The sequence below is a fragment of the Corylus avellana genome, chromosome 2, assembly GCF_965113065.1.
Source record: "Corylus avellana chromosome 2, dhCorAvel1.hap1.2, whole genome shotgun sequence".
NCBI lineage: Eukaryota > Viridiplantae > Streptophyta > Magnoliopsida > Fagales > Betulaceae > Corylus > Corylus avellana.
This window is the reverse complement of record NC_142491.1, coordinates 21618061-21634104: the sequence shown is the minus strand read 5'-3', so window position 1 is coordinate 21634104 and position 16044 is coordinate 21618061. Positions and strand designations below refer to the sequence as shown.

Genomic DNA, 16044 nt, shown 5'->3' with positions numbered 1-16044 from the left:
CGCTTCATATAAGCACTCCAGGGCATTTTTACAGGCATAATAAAGCCATAAACCACCACAATCTGAAACAAAATAGTGGATTGAAAATTGCTGTAAGGGCCTTGGGTTTCATTTTTATTTCAACACTCACATAAAAATATCAACCGCCAACATATTAAAAATAGACTGAGCGAATAACTATTGCAAAAACAAAACAAAACAATATATATCCACATGGCCGTCGATTTCATGCTTTATGCTCCTCACCATATATTTTGTTTCAATAATCAATAAACAAAAAAATATATTGTTGAAACAAAATTAAAATTTTATAGCAGGCATATCTCAAAAATTAAACTGAGCAAATATGGCCTAGAGGAGGCTCTGATACCACATCTAAGAATTCTATATATATTAAATGCTAATTAACAATAAAACTAGCAACGAAAATAATTTAATATATATGTACCTCCGGCCATTGCTTTGCTCAAGCCAGTTGAAGAACAGCTTCACAGAAACAAATCTGGAAAACTAAAAATATTAAGAGGTTCTTCTGACCTATGCCTACCAGTGAGTGCCAATTGATGGAATACATAGACCTTATTTATAAGTAGGTCAAGGACCCTCAATTAGAGCTGTTACCTTAATTATTCTTCCCATCAAGGAATAAAAAATCAAATAAATAATCAATACAGCTAATTGATTCCACAAAATAAAATTAGTAATGAAATCAAATACTTGTTCCACAAGAATTAAATCAGCAATTTAATTCAGAATATTTGATTTCACACAATAAGCTTTAATTGGAATAAATTACTGAACACCGTAATTATATATATTTTATAATTACAATAATATATGTGACATAAGGGACATAGTTTAAATGTAATTTCTTACACAGTAAACTTTGCTCAAGTCAGCCCTTCCATTGTTAAGGGCCTGATGCTAATCCCACGGAAAAAAGTCCAAGCAATTGTTGGTTTTCATTTTCTTAAGTGACATTTGTTACATTACCACAATTTACAAGCAGACGTGTGAGTCCATGATTTAGTAAATACTAGCACATAACTCACGCTATGCGCGGAATTCTTCATTTTAATTTAATCTAAAAATTTAAACCTATCCCATCTTACTTTTCATTATAAGTTAAAATAGGTGTGTAAAAAAATCTATCACGCCTCTTTTAATGAAAATATATACTAAAAGTTATACACGTACAAGTACATTACTGAACATGTACTTTCTTTTCTTTTCTTTTCTTTTTTTTTGTTTTTTTTTTTTTGTTTTTTTTTTTTTGTTTTTTTGTTTTTTTGTTTTAAGTGTATTAAACATGTACTTAACGAAAAGTATAAAAGAAAAGAAAAATACCAAGAAGAAAACATGAATTCTGATTATCAAAATACTAATCTGAAACTTTGATATTGTTGATGCGATACTTATTATATTTCAATACAAATAAAACCCATAAAGTTCTAATCATTTCAGAAAAACACCAAGTAAAATAAACAAAATCTTCTCTCTTCTTTGTAATACAAAATAAAACACATATTTCACTCAATATTTAATGCAATGCGAGAGGTGTTTTATCATTGTATTAATTTACATTTGATATCCACATAGAAGCACATTTGTAAAAAATATATATATATATATAGCAACTGTCTAAATTCCAATTAATGGAAAAAAGAAATAGAAAAAAATGACACTACAAAAAATTCATGCTTTAATGACTACCCATTGGTGACGTTTTTAGGCCAAAAAACGTCACTAATAGGGTGGTGACGTGGGAGTAATGTCGTTTTTAAAATGGCAAAAAACCATGAGATTGCAAATGTGGTTAATGACGTGTGACACTATTCACACGTCACTAATTGGTGACGTGTAAAAATCATCACGTCACCTTTTGAAGGTGACGTGCCAAGCTTCACACGTGAACATTCTCAATCATGAGTGCATTAAAAAAAATTCTTGAACATTCTCAATTAATGTAGATTTGGTTATGCGACTTGTCATTTCTCAATGTATTGAAGATTGGCTCGTGTTTTGAAACTTTTTATGCTCATATTTTGAAACTTTCTTATTCTTCAAATTACTGTGTTAAGTATCTTGCTTTCATTTGCAAATCAATTTAATAGGTGAAAAACTCTAAACAGATAAATATCACAATTTTATGCAGAATTAACGGATGTTTAAATCTAAGCAAACAATCACCAAACACAAGCAAAATCGAACACAAAGATTTTGATGACGAAGAGGAACCTTTAAGAAAACGCTCTAAAAGTAAAACCTCTCCAGGGCAACCAAACCCAAGAAATCACTATCAAGAGATTATCCAGAGATTACAGACACTAGGAACACTTACAACCCTTTGCAAGACCTTGGATCTGTAAGATCGACAAGCCTCCAACTCGTCTCCTCGCTCACAATCTTCTTCAATGTGATTATTTTTTATCAGACCCTTCCGATAGACTTCAATTAAGCACACAATCAAAACTAACAAAAATCCTCTAAGAGGAACCAATTTGGCTCACAACAAAATAATCACTCAGGCACAGCCTCTCACGAATTCTAGGGTTCTAAAATTCGTGCCTCTCTTATATATATCAGTACATCAAACCCTAGACCTGGGCCCACTAAAAACACGTTTTTGGACATAAAACTTACAGGGTGTCCGGATAGGTTAATGGGCTGCTTAGACAGGGCCTTACGGAGCAAAAATAGAGTTTCTGGAAAGCCTGTCCAGACAACCTAGCACCGTGTCCGGACATGGCCTGCAGTGGGGAGAAAACAGCATTTTGGAAATGCTGTTCAGCCTTGATCAACAGCTCCGATCGATAGGCGTTTGTGGTCCGATTGAGCTGAAATTTCGCAGGACGTTCATGACATATGAATCTACATTATCAACGGTGGAGATTGGATTCTGAGCATTCTATATCAGTGTTTGCACTTGTAAACAGTAACCTCTACATTTTTGAACTGAATTAAGCCAACACAAGAACTAACCATAGGCATGTCATTATCATCTGATTTTATATCTTTAATAGGTGAAGAAGAATGTTGAGTGAAGATTTGTTCATCTTCTATGTCCTATAATTATTGAATTTAATTAGAAGATGCATCAAATTATGTAGGAAAATATTGTGTAGATGTAAAGGAAAAAAAAAAAAAAAAAACATATAATCAAAAGTTACCTTTCGGATCTTAACTTCTCGTGAAACATGTGATCCAAAGATTCTTGTAACAGTATAATTCTCCAATCCTTTTTGAAATTATAACCATTAAGGTGCAATTGGAATACATATTCATAGGAAACTATAGTTTTGATTTCTCTTGGCAAGATATTGTCGTCCAGTATAAAATAGAAAGAAAGAAAACAAAAAAACATAATGTTATAAGAGATTAGTATATATATATATTACTTTATTTTGTAATAGTACTGTAAATTTTTTATGTATCCTATATCTGTTTCATTTCGTTTCTATTGTCCATCATACTCGGAGAAGTTGAATTCATTGGTTGAACCATGTTGTAATTTCTAAGTTGCTTAGACCTACTTCCACTACTCACACTAATGCCTCAATTTGTTATCTTTCATAATACTCCATCTTCTCTGTCGTGAGATTGTTGCATTTTCCATTATGTTTCTATTGCAAAATGTTAAAGAAAAAAAAAAAAAATTAATGACAGATTTTACATCCTTTCATTTAGTTCATCTAATTCAACTACAATATATAACATTATTTCAACTAAAGAGTATAATCAAAATAATGCAATAGACACTACAAAAAATCATTTTTTTCTTAACCAGAGTTTTCTGACGTGTCATGGTGTCTGACACATTAGAAAAATTTTATGACGTGGCGTTTCTGATGTATGTTGAAGGTCAAAAACACATGAGTCAGTAAATTTTTTTTACTAACGTGTTACTGTTTGACATGTCAAAATTTATTAATGTGTTACTGTTTGGCACGTCAATAAATTTTGTTGACGTGTTATATTTTAACACGTCAATAAATTTACTGACGTGTAAATTTTGACACGTCAGTAAATTTTTAAAAATGATTAAAAAATAATAATTTTTTTTAAAAAAAATTTATGGAATTTTTTTTCAATTAAAAAATTTATTAATTTAAATTATTTTTTAATTAATATATATATATATATATATATATATATATATATATATAATTTTTTTCACCATCATCTCTTTCTCTCTCTCTTCCTTCATTTCTCCATAGCTAGGCCATTTCACTGTCTCTCTTTCTCTGGATCTCTACAGCCCCCTGCTTCTCTTTCACTTCCTCTTCCAAACTCTAGATCTCTGCATCTCTCTCTTTCAGTTCCATTTCCCTCTCTACGACAATTTCCTTCTTGGTAAAAATTTCATCAAAAAATTGGAACTACATATAGTAAAAGCACCGGAACTCAGCTCACCATCTGCAGATCAAAAAAGGGACCCAGAATCAAACCAAAAATTGGAAACCCAATCAAAATCAAAGAGCAAAAAAAATCCCTAACCCAGTAAGGGCAAAAAGTGATCACTACACAAGTACTCCGATCTCTAAACATCTGGTAGAAATTCCTAAAATATTTCAAACCCCCAAATAATGTGGAAGAACAAATCTAAAAGTGGGTTTGCAAATTTAACAAAAAAAAAAAAAAAAAAACTTCTATATAAGAGCCTAATAGATCTAGAATAACTAAAATTCAAGCATTTATACCTTAAAATCCTCAAATATTTAGACCCCTTCCCTTCTCTCTCCATTTCTCTTTCTTCTTCACCTTTTCTCCTCTTCTCTCGCAAGTTCCTTCTCTTCTTTTGCTTTTCTTTTGTTTAAGCTACAAACAAGAGAGGGAAGAAGAAGAAAAAAAAAAAGAATATATATAAAAGTGAGAACCGAAAGACAAGCAGAAAGAAGGAATTTGAGAGAAGAAATTAGTTGAAAGGAGAAGGAGAAAGGGAAAAAAAAAAAAATATATATATATATATATATATATATATATAGGGAAGAGATCTCTTCTAGAAGAGGAAAAGAAAAAGAAAAGAAAAAAAAAATGACAAAACAAATCCCATCAAACTTATTTGAAATGGAAGGCTGTGGGCGCACACGGGAGGAGAAAGAAAAAGAGGAGGAAAAAGGATAGAAAAAAAAAGAAAAAGGGGTCCAGCTGGGCTCGCACCTTCTCGAGAAGGTTTCTTAACGTGTCCACAGTAGACACATCAATAAATTATTGACGTGTCACATGTGGCACGTCAAGAATTTCTTGACGTGCATGCCACATGTGACACGTCAAGAAAATAATCATACAATGAAAGCATTGCATAATTTTTATTATTATTATTTTTTTTTTTGAGATTAAATGGTAGACTTTATTGATAAAAAATCATATGTGGAGGATAAAATCTCCAACAAACAATCATCGAGATAGAGCCAAATGCTCCATCAAAATAATATCATTAATACAATTAGGGGTGGAATCCCTCCAAATTCTATCACTGATATCAGTTGTAGCCGCTCTCGCCAACCTATGCGCCACCTCATTTGCTTCATGAGGAATGAAGACACAATTCCATCTTGAGAGAGTGCGTAGTATCCATCTTGTCTCTTCTATTAGATGCCCAAATCGACTCCATGTGCCCGTGTCATGTTGGATAGCCTCCACAATTTGCTTGGCATCTCCCTCCAGAATTAAATCTTGTACTCCCATGTCTCTGCATAAACAAACTGCGTGATAGGCAGTGTATGCTTCCCCCATAGCTGGCTCTAAAATACCCATCATCGTTTTACACAGAGCAGCGATCACTTTCCCATTCTTGTTCCTGAGTACAACTCCGATCCCCACTCTTTCATTTACTTTATCAATAGCCACATCCCAATTTGCCTTATGCCATCCTTGGTTAGGTGCTCGTCATCCCTTCAAAAGAGGAGACCCAACCTTTTCCTCTAGTTTCTTCTGTAATAACTGGGCATAGGCCATTGTATCCTTGTTGCTTTGTGGAGAATGACATTGGGATTAACCAAAATTCCTTCATGGACCCATTTCTTTCTATGGAACCATAACTGGCGTGATAATTGAACAAAAAGAGCAAAATCGGACAGTTCACATTTATTGAAGATGGTCTCCGCAGTCTGCATGTAGCTCCCCCCCCCCCCACCTCCGTGGTCATCTTTTGGAAGGCCCTTTTACTGCAGCCCCATATATCTTTTGCTGCCGAACAATCCCACAAGGCATAAAGAGCAGTCTCCAGTTCCTGCTCACAAATGGGGCAATAAGGTTCTTTCACAACCTTACGTCGAAGTAAATTCTCCTTAGTGGGCAATAGATTGTGGCAAGCTCTCCAGAAAATTTTTTTTGCTGTGTTTGGAATTGCTAATTTCCAAAGTGATTTCCACAGAATACTTTCCTCCCTCTTTGTAGATCCTCCTAGCCAGTTCCTCATCTCCATCTCCTTTGCTAAGTGATAGGCGCTTTTTACCGAGAAGATGCCCGAACTTGTACATCTCCAGATTCGTTTATCCGGTTGCTGCAGCTGGCTCACTTGTATAGAATTAATGGCCGCTACCTCCTCGGTTGTGAAAATGCTATTTAAGAGATATTGATCCCACTCACCCCTTTCCCGATCAATCAATTCTTGTACCGTGCTATTAGGATTCAGCACCTTCGAAGGGGAATGGATTTTAAAAGTTGATGGTATTGGGATCCAAGCATCACCCCAAATCTTTATTGATTGCCCATTTCCGACTCTCCATAGCAATCCAGCCTCGAGAAGGTCCCTAGCTCCATGGATACTTCTCCATGCAAAGGAGGGTCTTGAGCCTAGCTTTGCTTCCAAAAAAGAGGAATTGGAAAAATATTTTGCCTTCAAAATTGTAGCTGTAAGGCTCTTCGGGGATTGTAGCAAACGCTAACATTGTTTAGCTAGGAGGGCCTTGTTGAAGCTCACCAAATCTCCGAAGCCCAATCCACCCCGTTCCTTAGCCAATCCCAATTGACTCCATCGTATCCAATGAATACGTGTTTCATTTTCTTGATGCCCCCACCAGAATTTTTGCATCATGGAATTGATTTCGGCACACAATCCTTTTGGAATGAGGAAGATGCTCATACTGTATGTAGAGATTGCTTGAATGACTGCTTTCAATAAGATCTCTTTCCTTGCTTGTGACAAAAATTTGAGCTTCCAGTCACTAAGACGCCTCCAAACTTTGTCCTTCATACTCTTGAAAGCTTGCTTTCTAGATTTGCCCACAAGTGCTGGCAGTCCGAGATATGTGTCATATCTCTGAGTGGTTGGGATCCCTGATAGTCGTAAAATTTTCGTCCGTTCCTCTATTGGAGTGTTGTGGCTAAAGAAAATTGATGTTTTCGCTTCGTTTAAGCGTTGTCCCAAAGACACCTCATATGTCTTAAGGAGATTTGTCAATCGAATCCAGTGTGAGGGAGATGCCTTGCAAAACAAGAGGCTGTCATCGGCAAAGAATAGATAGCTTAGTCGAGGCCCCTTCTTGGAAGTTGGAACTCTAGGTAATTCGCCATTTCCATCCGCCTATGTCAACAGGGAGCTTAGAGCCTCTGCACACAATAAACAAGAGATAAGGTGAAATTGGGTAGCCTTGTCGGATGCCCCTCGTGGGAAGGATCCGACCCATAGGGGTCCCATTGATAAAGACCTGATAAGTGGTTGACCTGACACACATCATAATCCTTTCAATCCACCAACCATCAAATCCCATCCGATCCATAACCGCTTCTAAAAATTCCCATTCTACCCTGTCATAGGCTTTACTCATATCGAGTTTCACCTCCATATGACCCACTTTTCCCCACAGTCTCATCTGCATAGTGTGCAAAGTCTCGTACACGGCTAATATATTATCAGAAATTAGCCACCCCGGAATAAAAGCAATTTGGTTTGGGGAGATAATCTTAAGAAGCACCAATTTCAATCTACTAGCCAGGGTCTTAGAAACCAGTTTGTAAAGTACATTACACAAGCTAATGGGCCGGTATTTAGTGACACTAGTGGGGAGATAATTATTTCCAAATAAATTAAAGAATACAAATTAAGTATATATATATAATAACCATATATAGCGAAAGCATTGCATAATTTGTATTATTAATTAATAACCATATATATTTTGTTACCTACTATTAATTAATAACCATAAATTAAAGAATATAAATCACATATATATATAATAATCATATATAGTGAAAGCATTGCATAATTTTTATTATTAATTAATAGCCATATATATATTTTGTTATCGAATATTAATTAATAACCATATACCAATTATACATATATATTATACATATACCAATTAAATTTTGTTACCTAATATATGTACCAATTAAATTTTGTTATTTAATAATTTTTTTAAACAAATAATTAATATTATTAATTAATTAATTTTTGACGTGTGAAATAATGGCACGTCAATAATTATTAACGTGATAAAATGCCACGTCAATAATTATTGACGTGTTACATTTGACACGTCACGAAAATATATTAAAAATAATAAGAGAAAAAAATTATATGATCACTTATTTAAAAAAAAATATTATATACTTAAGACTAAGATAATACATATATGTATTAATATTCCTACAATACTGAAAACGTGATATGTATTAATACTATATCACTTTAATTAATAAACATATATATTTTGTTACCTACTATTAATTAATATTAGCCATAAATTAAAGAATATAAAGCACATATATATAATAACCATATATAGTGAAAGCATTGCATAATTTTTATTACTAAGCCATATATATTTTGTTACCTAATATTAATTAATATCCATATACCAATTATACATATATATTATACATATACCAATTAAATTTTGTTACTTAATATAGGTACCAATTAAATTTTGTTATCTAATATCTTTTTTTTTTTAATAATTAATATTATTAATTAATTAATTTTTGACGTGTGAAATACTGGCACGTTAAGGAAATATATTGAAAATAATAAGAGAAAAAAATTATATGATCACTTATTTTTTTTTAAAAAAAATACTATATACTTAAGACTAAGATAATGCATATATGTATTAATATTCCTACAATATTGAAAAGGTGATATGTATTAATACTATATCACTTTAATTAATAACCATATATATTTTGTTACCTACTATTAATTAATAGCCAATAAATTAAAGAATATAAAGCACATATATATATATAATAACTATATATAGTGAAAGCATTGCATAATTTTTATTAGGGGAAACTTCAGAAAACCCCCCTGAAGTTCCAGCCGATTTGAAATACCCCCTCTGAATTTTCAAAACTCTCATTTAAGCCCCCTGAACTTCCATTTTCTCTCACTTTGGACCCCTTTAACATTAAACTACGTCGTTTTGAATGTTTTATACCCATTTTACCCTTCCCCAAAACTACATCGTTTTGTGTCCTAAAATTACCCAGCCTAAAACGACGTAGTTTTGGGGAAGGGTAAAATGGGTATAAAACATTCAAAACGACGTAGTTTAATGTTAAAGGGGTCCAAAATGAGAGAAAACTAAAGTTTAGGGGGTCTAAGTGAGAGCTTTGGAAATTCAGGGGGGGTTTTTCAAATCGGCTGGAACTTCAGGGGGGTTTTCTGAAGTTTTCCCTTTTTAGTATTAATTAATAGCCATATATATTTTGTTACCTAATATTAATTAATAACCATAAATTAAAGAAATACAAAGCACATATAATAACCATATATAGTGAAAGCATTGCATATAAGAGACAAGAACATTAACTAGTTTTATAAAATTTTAATGGTTTTGAATATATCTCTTAATATATGATGACATATACCAATTATACATATACAAATTAAATTTTGTTGTCTAATATTTTTTTAAACAAATAATTAATATTATTAATTAATTAATTTTTGACGTGTGAAATAATGGCACGTCAATAATTATTGACGTGTCATTTTGACTGGTAGTTAATTTTAATAAAACCTAGCTAGCTACTAATTAACTATTTAATTTATAAAAAGAAATAAATAAAAAGTGCCTCTTATATCACTTGATTTTTTGATAGTCCATGAAAGGTATATTTACGCTATAATATACATATATACTTAACAGCTATAGCTAGCTAGATAGGTTCAAAGCTCGCTAATTATTTCAACTAACATATATACGTACCCTAGCTAGCTATATATATATGAAAGGTCTAATTAAACAAGTAGGATTAATTTCAAAGAAAAAATAATCAATGCGTGTGAAGTTTTCGTATATTGTGAAATGCCTTAATAAATATATAAATTATAAGCTTATAATTCAAACACATTAAATTTTATGATTTTTATAACATTTTAACGGGTTTTAATATATATATATATATATATATATATATATATATATATCTTATGGAAACAAATAAAATTAAGGGAAAAATATAAAAAAAGCCCTCCAAACTAGCAGCCGTTTTCGATTTAGCCCCCTAATATTCCAAAAGTCATAAAGTAGCCCCCCAAACTACCAAACTGTCGCATTTTGGCCACTCCGTTAGTCAAAACCGTTAGTCTGGACGAAAACTACAAAACGACATCGTTTTGTTATGGGTAAGTTACAAAAATGCCCTTGTATTATTTTTTATTTTTTATTTTTGGAGGAGCAAAATGGCGCCGTTTTGCTCCAAAAAGGGTTCACTTACACTAAGCAAAACGGTGCCGTTTTGCTTAGGTTAAGTGAACAAAACGTCCAATCTCGATCAATCCCACGCAGCACAGGTCCCCCCCCTCCCGCTCACGCACAGCCGTCACCGATCCTCTTCTCTACACGTACAACTCCGGTCATCCAGCCCATTGCGCCAGTTGTCCCCCTCACGCCCATCGTCCCATCGTCACGCCATCGTCCGGCAAAACCAAAAAAGCCACAAATCATTCCGTCCAAACAACCCAATCGGATCGTCTCCCACGCACAGCTCCGGTATTCCAGCCGATCGTGCCGGTCGTCCCCCCCACGCCGATCGTTCCGTTGTCCTGTCGTCACGCTGTTGTCCTGCAAAACCGAAAAAGCCACAAATCATTCTCTCCAAACAGCCCAATCGGTCACTGAAGGTAACCCATTGAGTTGTTCCTATTTTTTAGGGTTTGTGGAGAATGATTTTGGGCATTTTGCAGATGTATTGATGGTTTGATTTAGTGTGAAGAAAGATTGACTTTATAGTGTCCGAAAGTGATATGGGTCCCTATGTTTTTGTGTATTTCTTTGTTGTTTGTATATTTTTTTCCTTGTCTGCAAACCCGTTGTTTTTTCTGTATAATATAATATTTGAAGTTATTGGTTGATGATGAGTTTATTGTCTGCTTATTGTCGGATGGGTTGGTTGTATGATTTATTTTTTTGCATTCTGCCTTCCCTTTTTTCTGTGGTCCTCCTTGTTGTAATGCATGCCATCCATGACAATAAGCAATACACCATGAGCTAACCGAAAATTAACAAAAAAATAAATGAAATTGTCCAAATGCAGCGCACCCACCCTGCTTCTTTCAACCTACGGACGGACCGGCATTTTATTTAAAATGCACTCCCAAATGAGGAACTTTCAACAAATTTAAATTTATTTATTTAAGAACACATCTTTGGCTTGCAAATCTTAAATGAACTCCAATAGAAAGTAGACATTAACAAAGAACCTTAGTAGTTGTATATATTTTGGCACGAGAAGGGAAAATTATTCTTAGCCCGCCCTCCACCCAACTTACACGTTTGGCTTTTTCGGTTTTGCAGGATGACAGCGTGACGACGGGACGATTGGCGTGAGGGGGATGACCGGCACGATGGGCTGGATGACCGGAGCTATGAGTGTGGAGAAGAGGATCGGTGACGGCTGTGCGTGAGGGGGACGGGGGGGACCTGTGCTGCGTGGGATTGATTGAGATTGGGCGTTTTGTTCACTTAACCTAAGCAAAACGGCGCTGTTTTGCTTAGGGTAAGTGAACCCTTTTTTGAGCAAAACGGCGCCGTTTTACTCCTCCTTAAAATAAAAAATTAAAAAAAAAAAAAAAAAAAACATACAAGGGCATTTTTGTAACTTACCCGTAACCAAATGACGTCGTTTTGTAGTTTCCGTCTAGACTGGCGGTTTTGACTAACGGAGTGGCCAAAATGCGACAGTTTGGTAGTTTGGGGGGCTACTTTATGACTTTTGGAACATCAAGGGGCTAAATCGAAAACGGCTAGTAGTTTGAGGGGCTTTTTTATATTTTTCCCTAAAATTAATTACAATAATCATTATACACATAGCAATTAAAAATGCTATGTGTATATGGCGACGCACAAGAAATGGAATTTTTTCTATTAAAAGTGCCTATCATTTGCAGCTGGAAATGGACGCTTACGAAGGTGCTTCATGCTTGAAAATTCTAAAATGACTCCAAACAACACCTATGCAAATGTCTAGGTGTTTCACACAGATTAAACAGAAAAATATCTAACCTAGCAGTTAAAAGATCAACCAAATATAGATATGAAATATGCAATCAAGAACACAGATATTTGGTTATGAAGAGGAAACTATTTAGAGAACTCTCTAAATGTAAAACCTCTCCGGGGTAGCCAAACCTAGGAAAACAATCAACTATAAGAAGAATAAGGAATACAAGAAGGATTACAAAACCTTTGCAATTGACACTTCCTTGCACAAGACAAGCGACCCACTTGACTTCTACCGCAGTAGCCCTTTCCAGAACATCTGGCACAATTCTTCTATATGATTTCCTTTTACTGGAACTCCGATAGACTTTTCAACCGTAGATTTATCAAAGAAAAAAATAAAACTCTAAGAGATTCAATTCAACGCTCACCACATATGATCTCTCTTAGCACAGCCTCCGACGAACTCTTTAGAGGTGAAAATTTGTACCTCTCTCTTCTATAATGATGTATATATATCAGTACATCAAACCCTAGACCTATGCCCACTAAAAACATGTTTTTTGGCATAATAGGTACGAGGTGTCCGAACAAGTTAATAGGCTGTCCGGACACGGCCTTGTGGAGCAAAAATAAGGTTTCTAGAATTGCGGTCCAAACACGGGGAAGGCCGGTCCGGACCCGGCATGCAATGAGTGAAACAGCATTCTGAAAATGCTGTCCAGTCTTGATCAACAGCTTCGATCGATGGGCGTTTGTGGTCTGATTGAGCTGAAATTTTGTAGAGACGTTCATGACACATGAATCTACATTATGAACGATGGAGATTTGATTATGAGCATTCTATATCAGTGTTTGAGCTCGTGAATAGTAGCCTCTGCATTTTGAAACTGAATTAAGCCAACACAAGAACTAACAAACTCCCCCTTTGGCAATTCAGTGACAAAACCAAAATGCCAAGCCAATCCCATCATCTCCCCATATTTACTCCCCCCTTTTGTCACAGAATGACAAAAGGTCTTCATATTTCCTGAAACACTTCACAAAATACATCAAGGCATATGTGGAACAGGAATACAGAAATAAAACTCATGATAAAAAAAATGACGTAGAATGCAAGATCATGAACATCCATCACCAAAAACTCCCCCTCAACATATGACTCAATAATCAACAAGAAGCTAAAAAAGCAAAACATGTTTCTTCCCCTCAAAAGTCAAATGAACACACATGATACACATATCAATAACTTATGTATTGCACAATGAATATCCCAAACATGCTCCAAATATGCAAAATATACATGAGACTAGAAATGGCAAGAAACTCATATTGCTTAACCCAAGCAAAAAAAATGTTCCATTCAACCCATACTTGTGTGGTGTGTGTGTAAGCCATCCAAAGAGAAAAATTTTCAACTTACAAAATGAGGAGAAAGTTTCACCACCATGAGGTTTTGACAAGTATATCAAATCAAAAGTCAAACCTTATCATACTAGGGCTTAGCCACTCTCATCCTATACATTTCTCTTTGTAAAACATTTTGCACAAGTTTGACACAGTGAAATAAATTCCTTTTGGAATATGATCTTTTGATTTTATTTGTTTCACTATTTTGTTTATTTTTCTCTTTGAGAAAGTATCCTTAAACTTTTGGTGCTTATCACAAAAGAGAAAGCAGGAATTTTTAAGCCCTAGGTTCAATTAGCATATGGTCAATTTGAAAAATATGACTAGTCAAAAACCTCATATGGTTACCTAACAGACCTCACAAATAAAGTGAAACAAAACCTCAATTTAAGCTTAAATGTGCACAAGAGATAAAGCATAGGCAAAATGTATCACATAAGCTTAGGCTTTAGGTAACCACAAAAACAAGTCCATTGACATATATTTTCATCTCAGACATATTAAGAACATTTCAAGACGCAAAGTGTAACGCCCCAAGTTCTAGAGGTAGAGCGATTGAGAGCAATTGTAACATATTCATATTTAAACAAAAAAAATTCTCCTAATATAAGATCATAACGTCACCAGAGTACTAAAATTTTTCGTTTATAAATCACAAACACATAATGTGCTAGTATTCAATAATCTCATAAACAATAAAATTACACCGTCTATGCTTAGCCCAAGCCGTCTAGTCTATAGAATGGAGTCCCAAACACTTCTACTGCTACTGCTCCTGCTAGTCCATAAAGCAGCGATAAGATCTTTAACAACTAAGAGGCCCACTGGTACCCATGTCTTCAATTATTACGATATACATATAGAGCAATCTGAAAAAGATGTATAGGGAGAAGGGGTGAGTTCGACAACTCAGTAAGTAGCCACAAAACCAAGATGCTATAAAATATGCAATGCAGATGTTATGCTATGATATCAATTATGCACAATTAATAAAATAAATGACAATTAATTAGGTGACTTATGAGATGTACAAGCACTTTCTTTTTCTTTCTTTCAAAACTGCTATTTTACCCTTTTGACCCGACGCCACAATTTTTACCTTGAGCAGCGCACGTTGGCTTGTCCCGAAGGACTTATATGCTCATCCTGTCGTCACAGGGGAGAGCTACCAAGTTGGAAACTTCCCTAGGTGAAGGCCACCTGGCCGGTAGCACACACCTTCTCGTAACCGTCCTTCGGTGTGCTTGCCCTGCTACCCTATGCGGTACCGATCGTCACTATAATCGTGTCTCGGGTTAAACATTTAAAACCATGAATGCACATATAACATTTCATATGATCTGTAAGCTCATCTGTAACTGTATGTTATGCCATGAATGTACATATAACATTTGATATAATCTGTAAACTCATTTGTGCCATGAACTTTGAGAGCTCTTTTCATTCATAATTGCAGTCATGCATAAATCATGAGATAGGGTAACTGTATCACGTAAAATTCTTAAACAATGACATATAAATAAATAAAACTTGTCATAAAAAAACGAAAGGAAGTGCAATTGAAAACCATGTAAGTGAATCCTTTATAAAATTCCCAACATTTTATTTCAATGATTTATAATAAAATTTGTTGGGGGTTTTGGTGTTGTGTCCCCTTACCTGGCATTGCATGTCCTTATTTTGAATCCGCATCCAACTCACAATTCCTTGGAGAGTTCTCAAATTTTTTATTTCTTCATCCTCTTCTCTTTCTTTCTCTTCTTTCTTTTCTTCTTCTCTCTTTTCTTTCTTTTCTTCTCTTTTCCCTTCTCTCTTTCTTTTCTCCTCTCTTTCCTTTCTTTTCTTCTTCCGGTTCTCTCACTCATCTCACGCTCACTTGAGCTGTGAGCAAATGGGGAAAATTTCCCCCCTTTATAGGATGAAGAGCTGGCCGTATGTGGGACATTTGTCCCACATACACTCTAGCCACCTGCTGAACCAGTACAAGTGTCAAGTAAGCTTGACACATTAGCTGCCCAGGTGTTCACCGAGAAAGCTGTGGGAGCATGCTGTATGCCATCTGTAAATTTAGGTGTCAACCAAGCAGCTTAAACTTGGTCCCCAAGCAACTTCTCATACAATGCCATGTGTCATCTTGAGCTTGGTGACTTGTCAAGCTTTAAAATCCTCATGCATTTACATTAGAACGTGGTCATAAAAATCTACAATTAATCCTCAATGAACCTAAACCTTTTGACTA

General features: G+C 34.7%; 1 protein-coding gene across 1 annotated transcript; it reads right to left on the bottom strand.

Moving 5' to 3' along the window:
* Nucleotides 1-5397: 5397 nt before the first annotated feature.
* LOC148587479 (uncharacterized) lies at nucleotides 5398-7823 on the bottom strand. The gene is made up of 4 exons (XM_088512638.1): nucleotides 7653-7823; nucleotides 6892-7528; nucleotides 5917-6807; nucleotides 5398-5834 (listed from the first exon to the last, which is right to left on the bottom strand). Exons 1-4 carry the CDS (start codon nucleotides 7821-7823, stop codon nucleotides 5398-5400), a joined length of 2136 nt encoding a protein of 711 aa, XP_088368764.1.
* Nucleotides 7824-16044: the final 8221 nt, after the last annotated feature.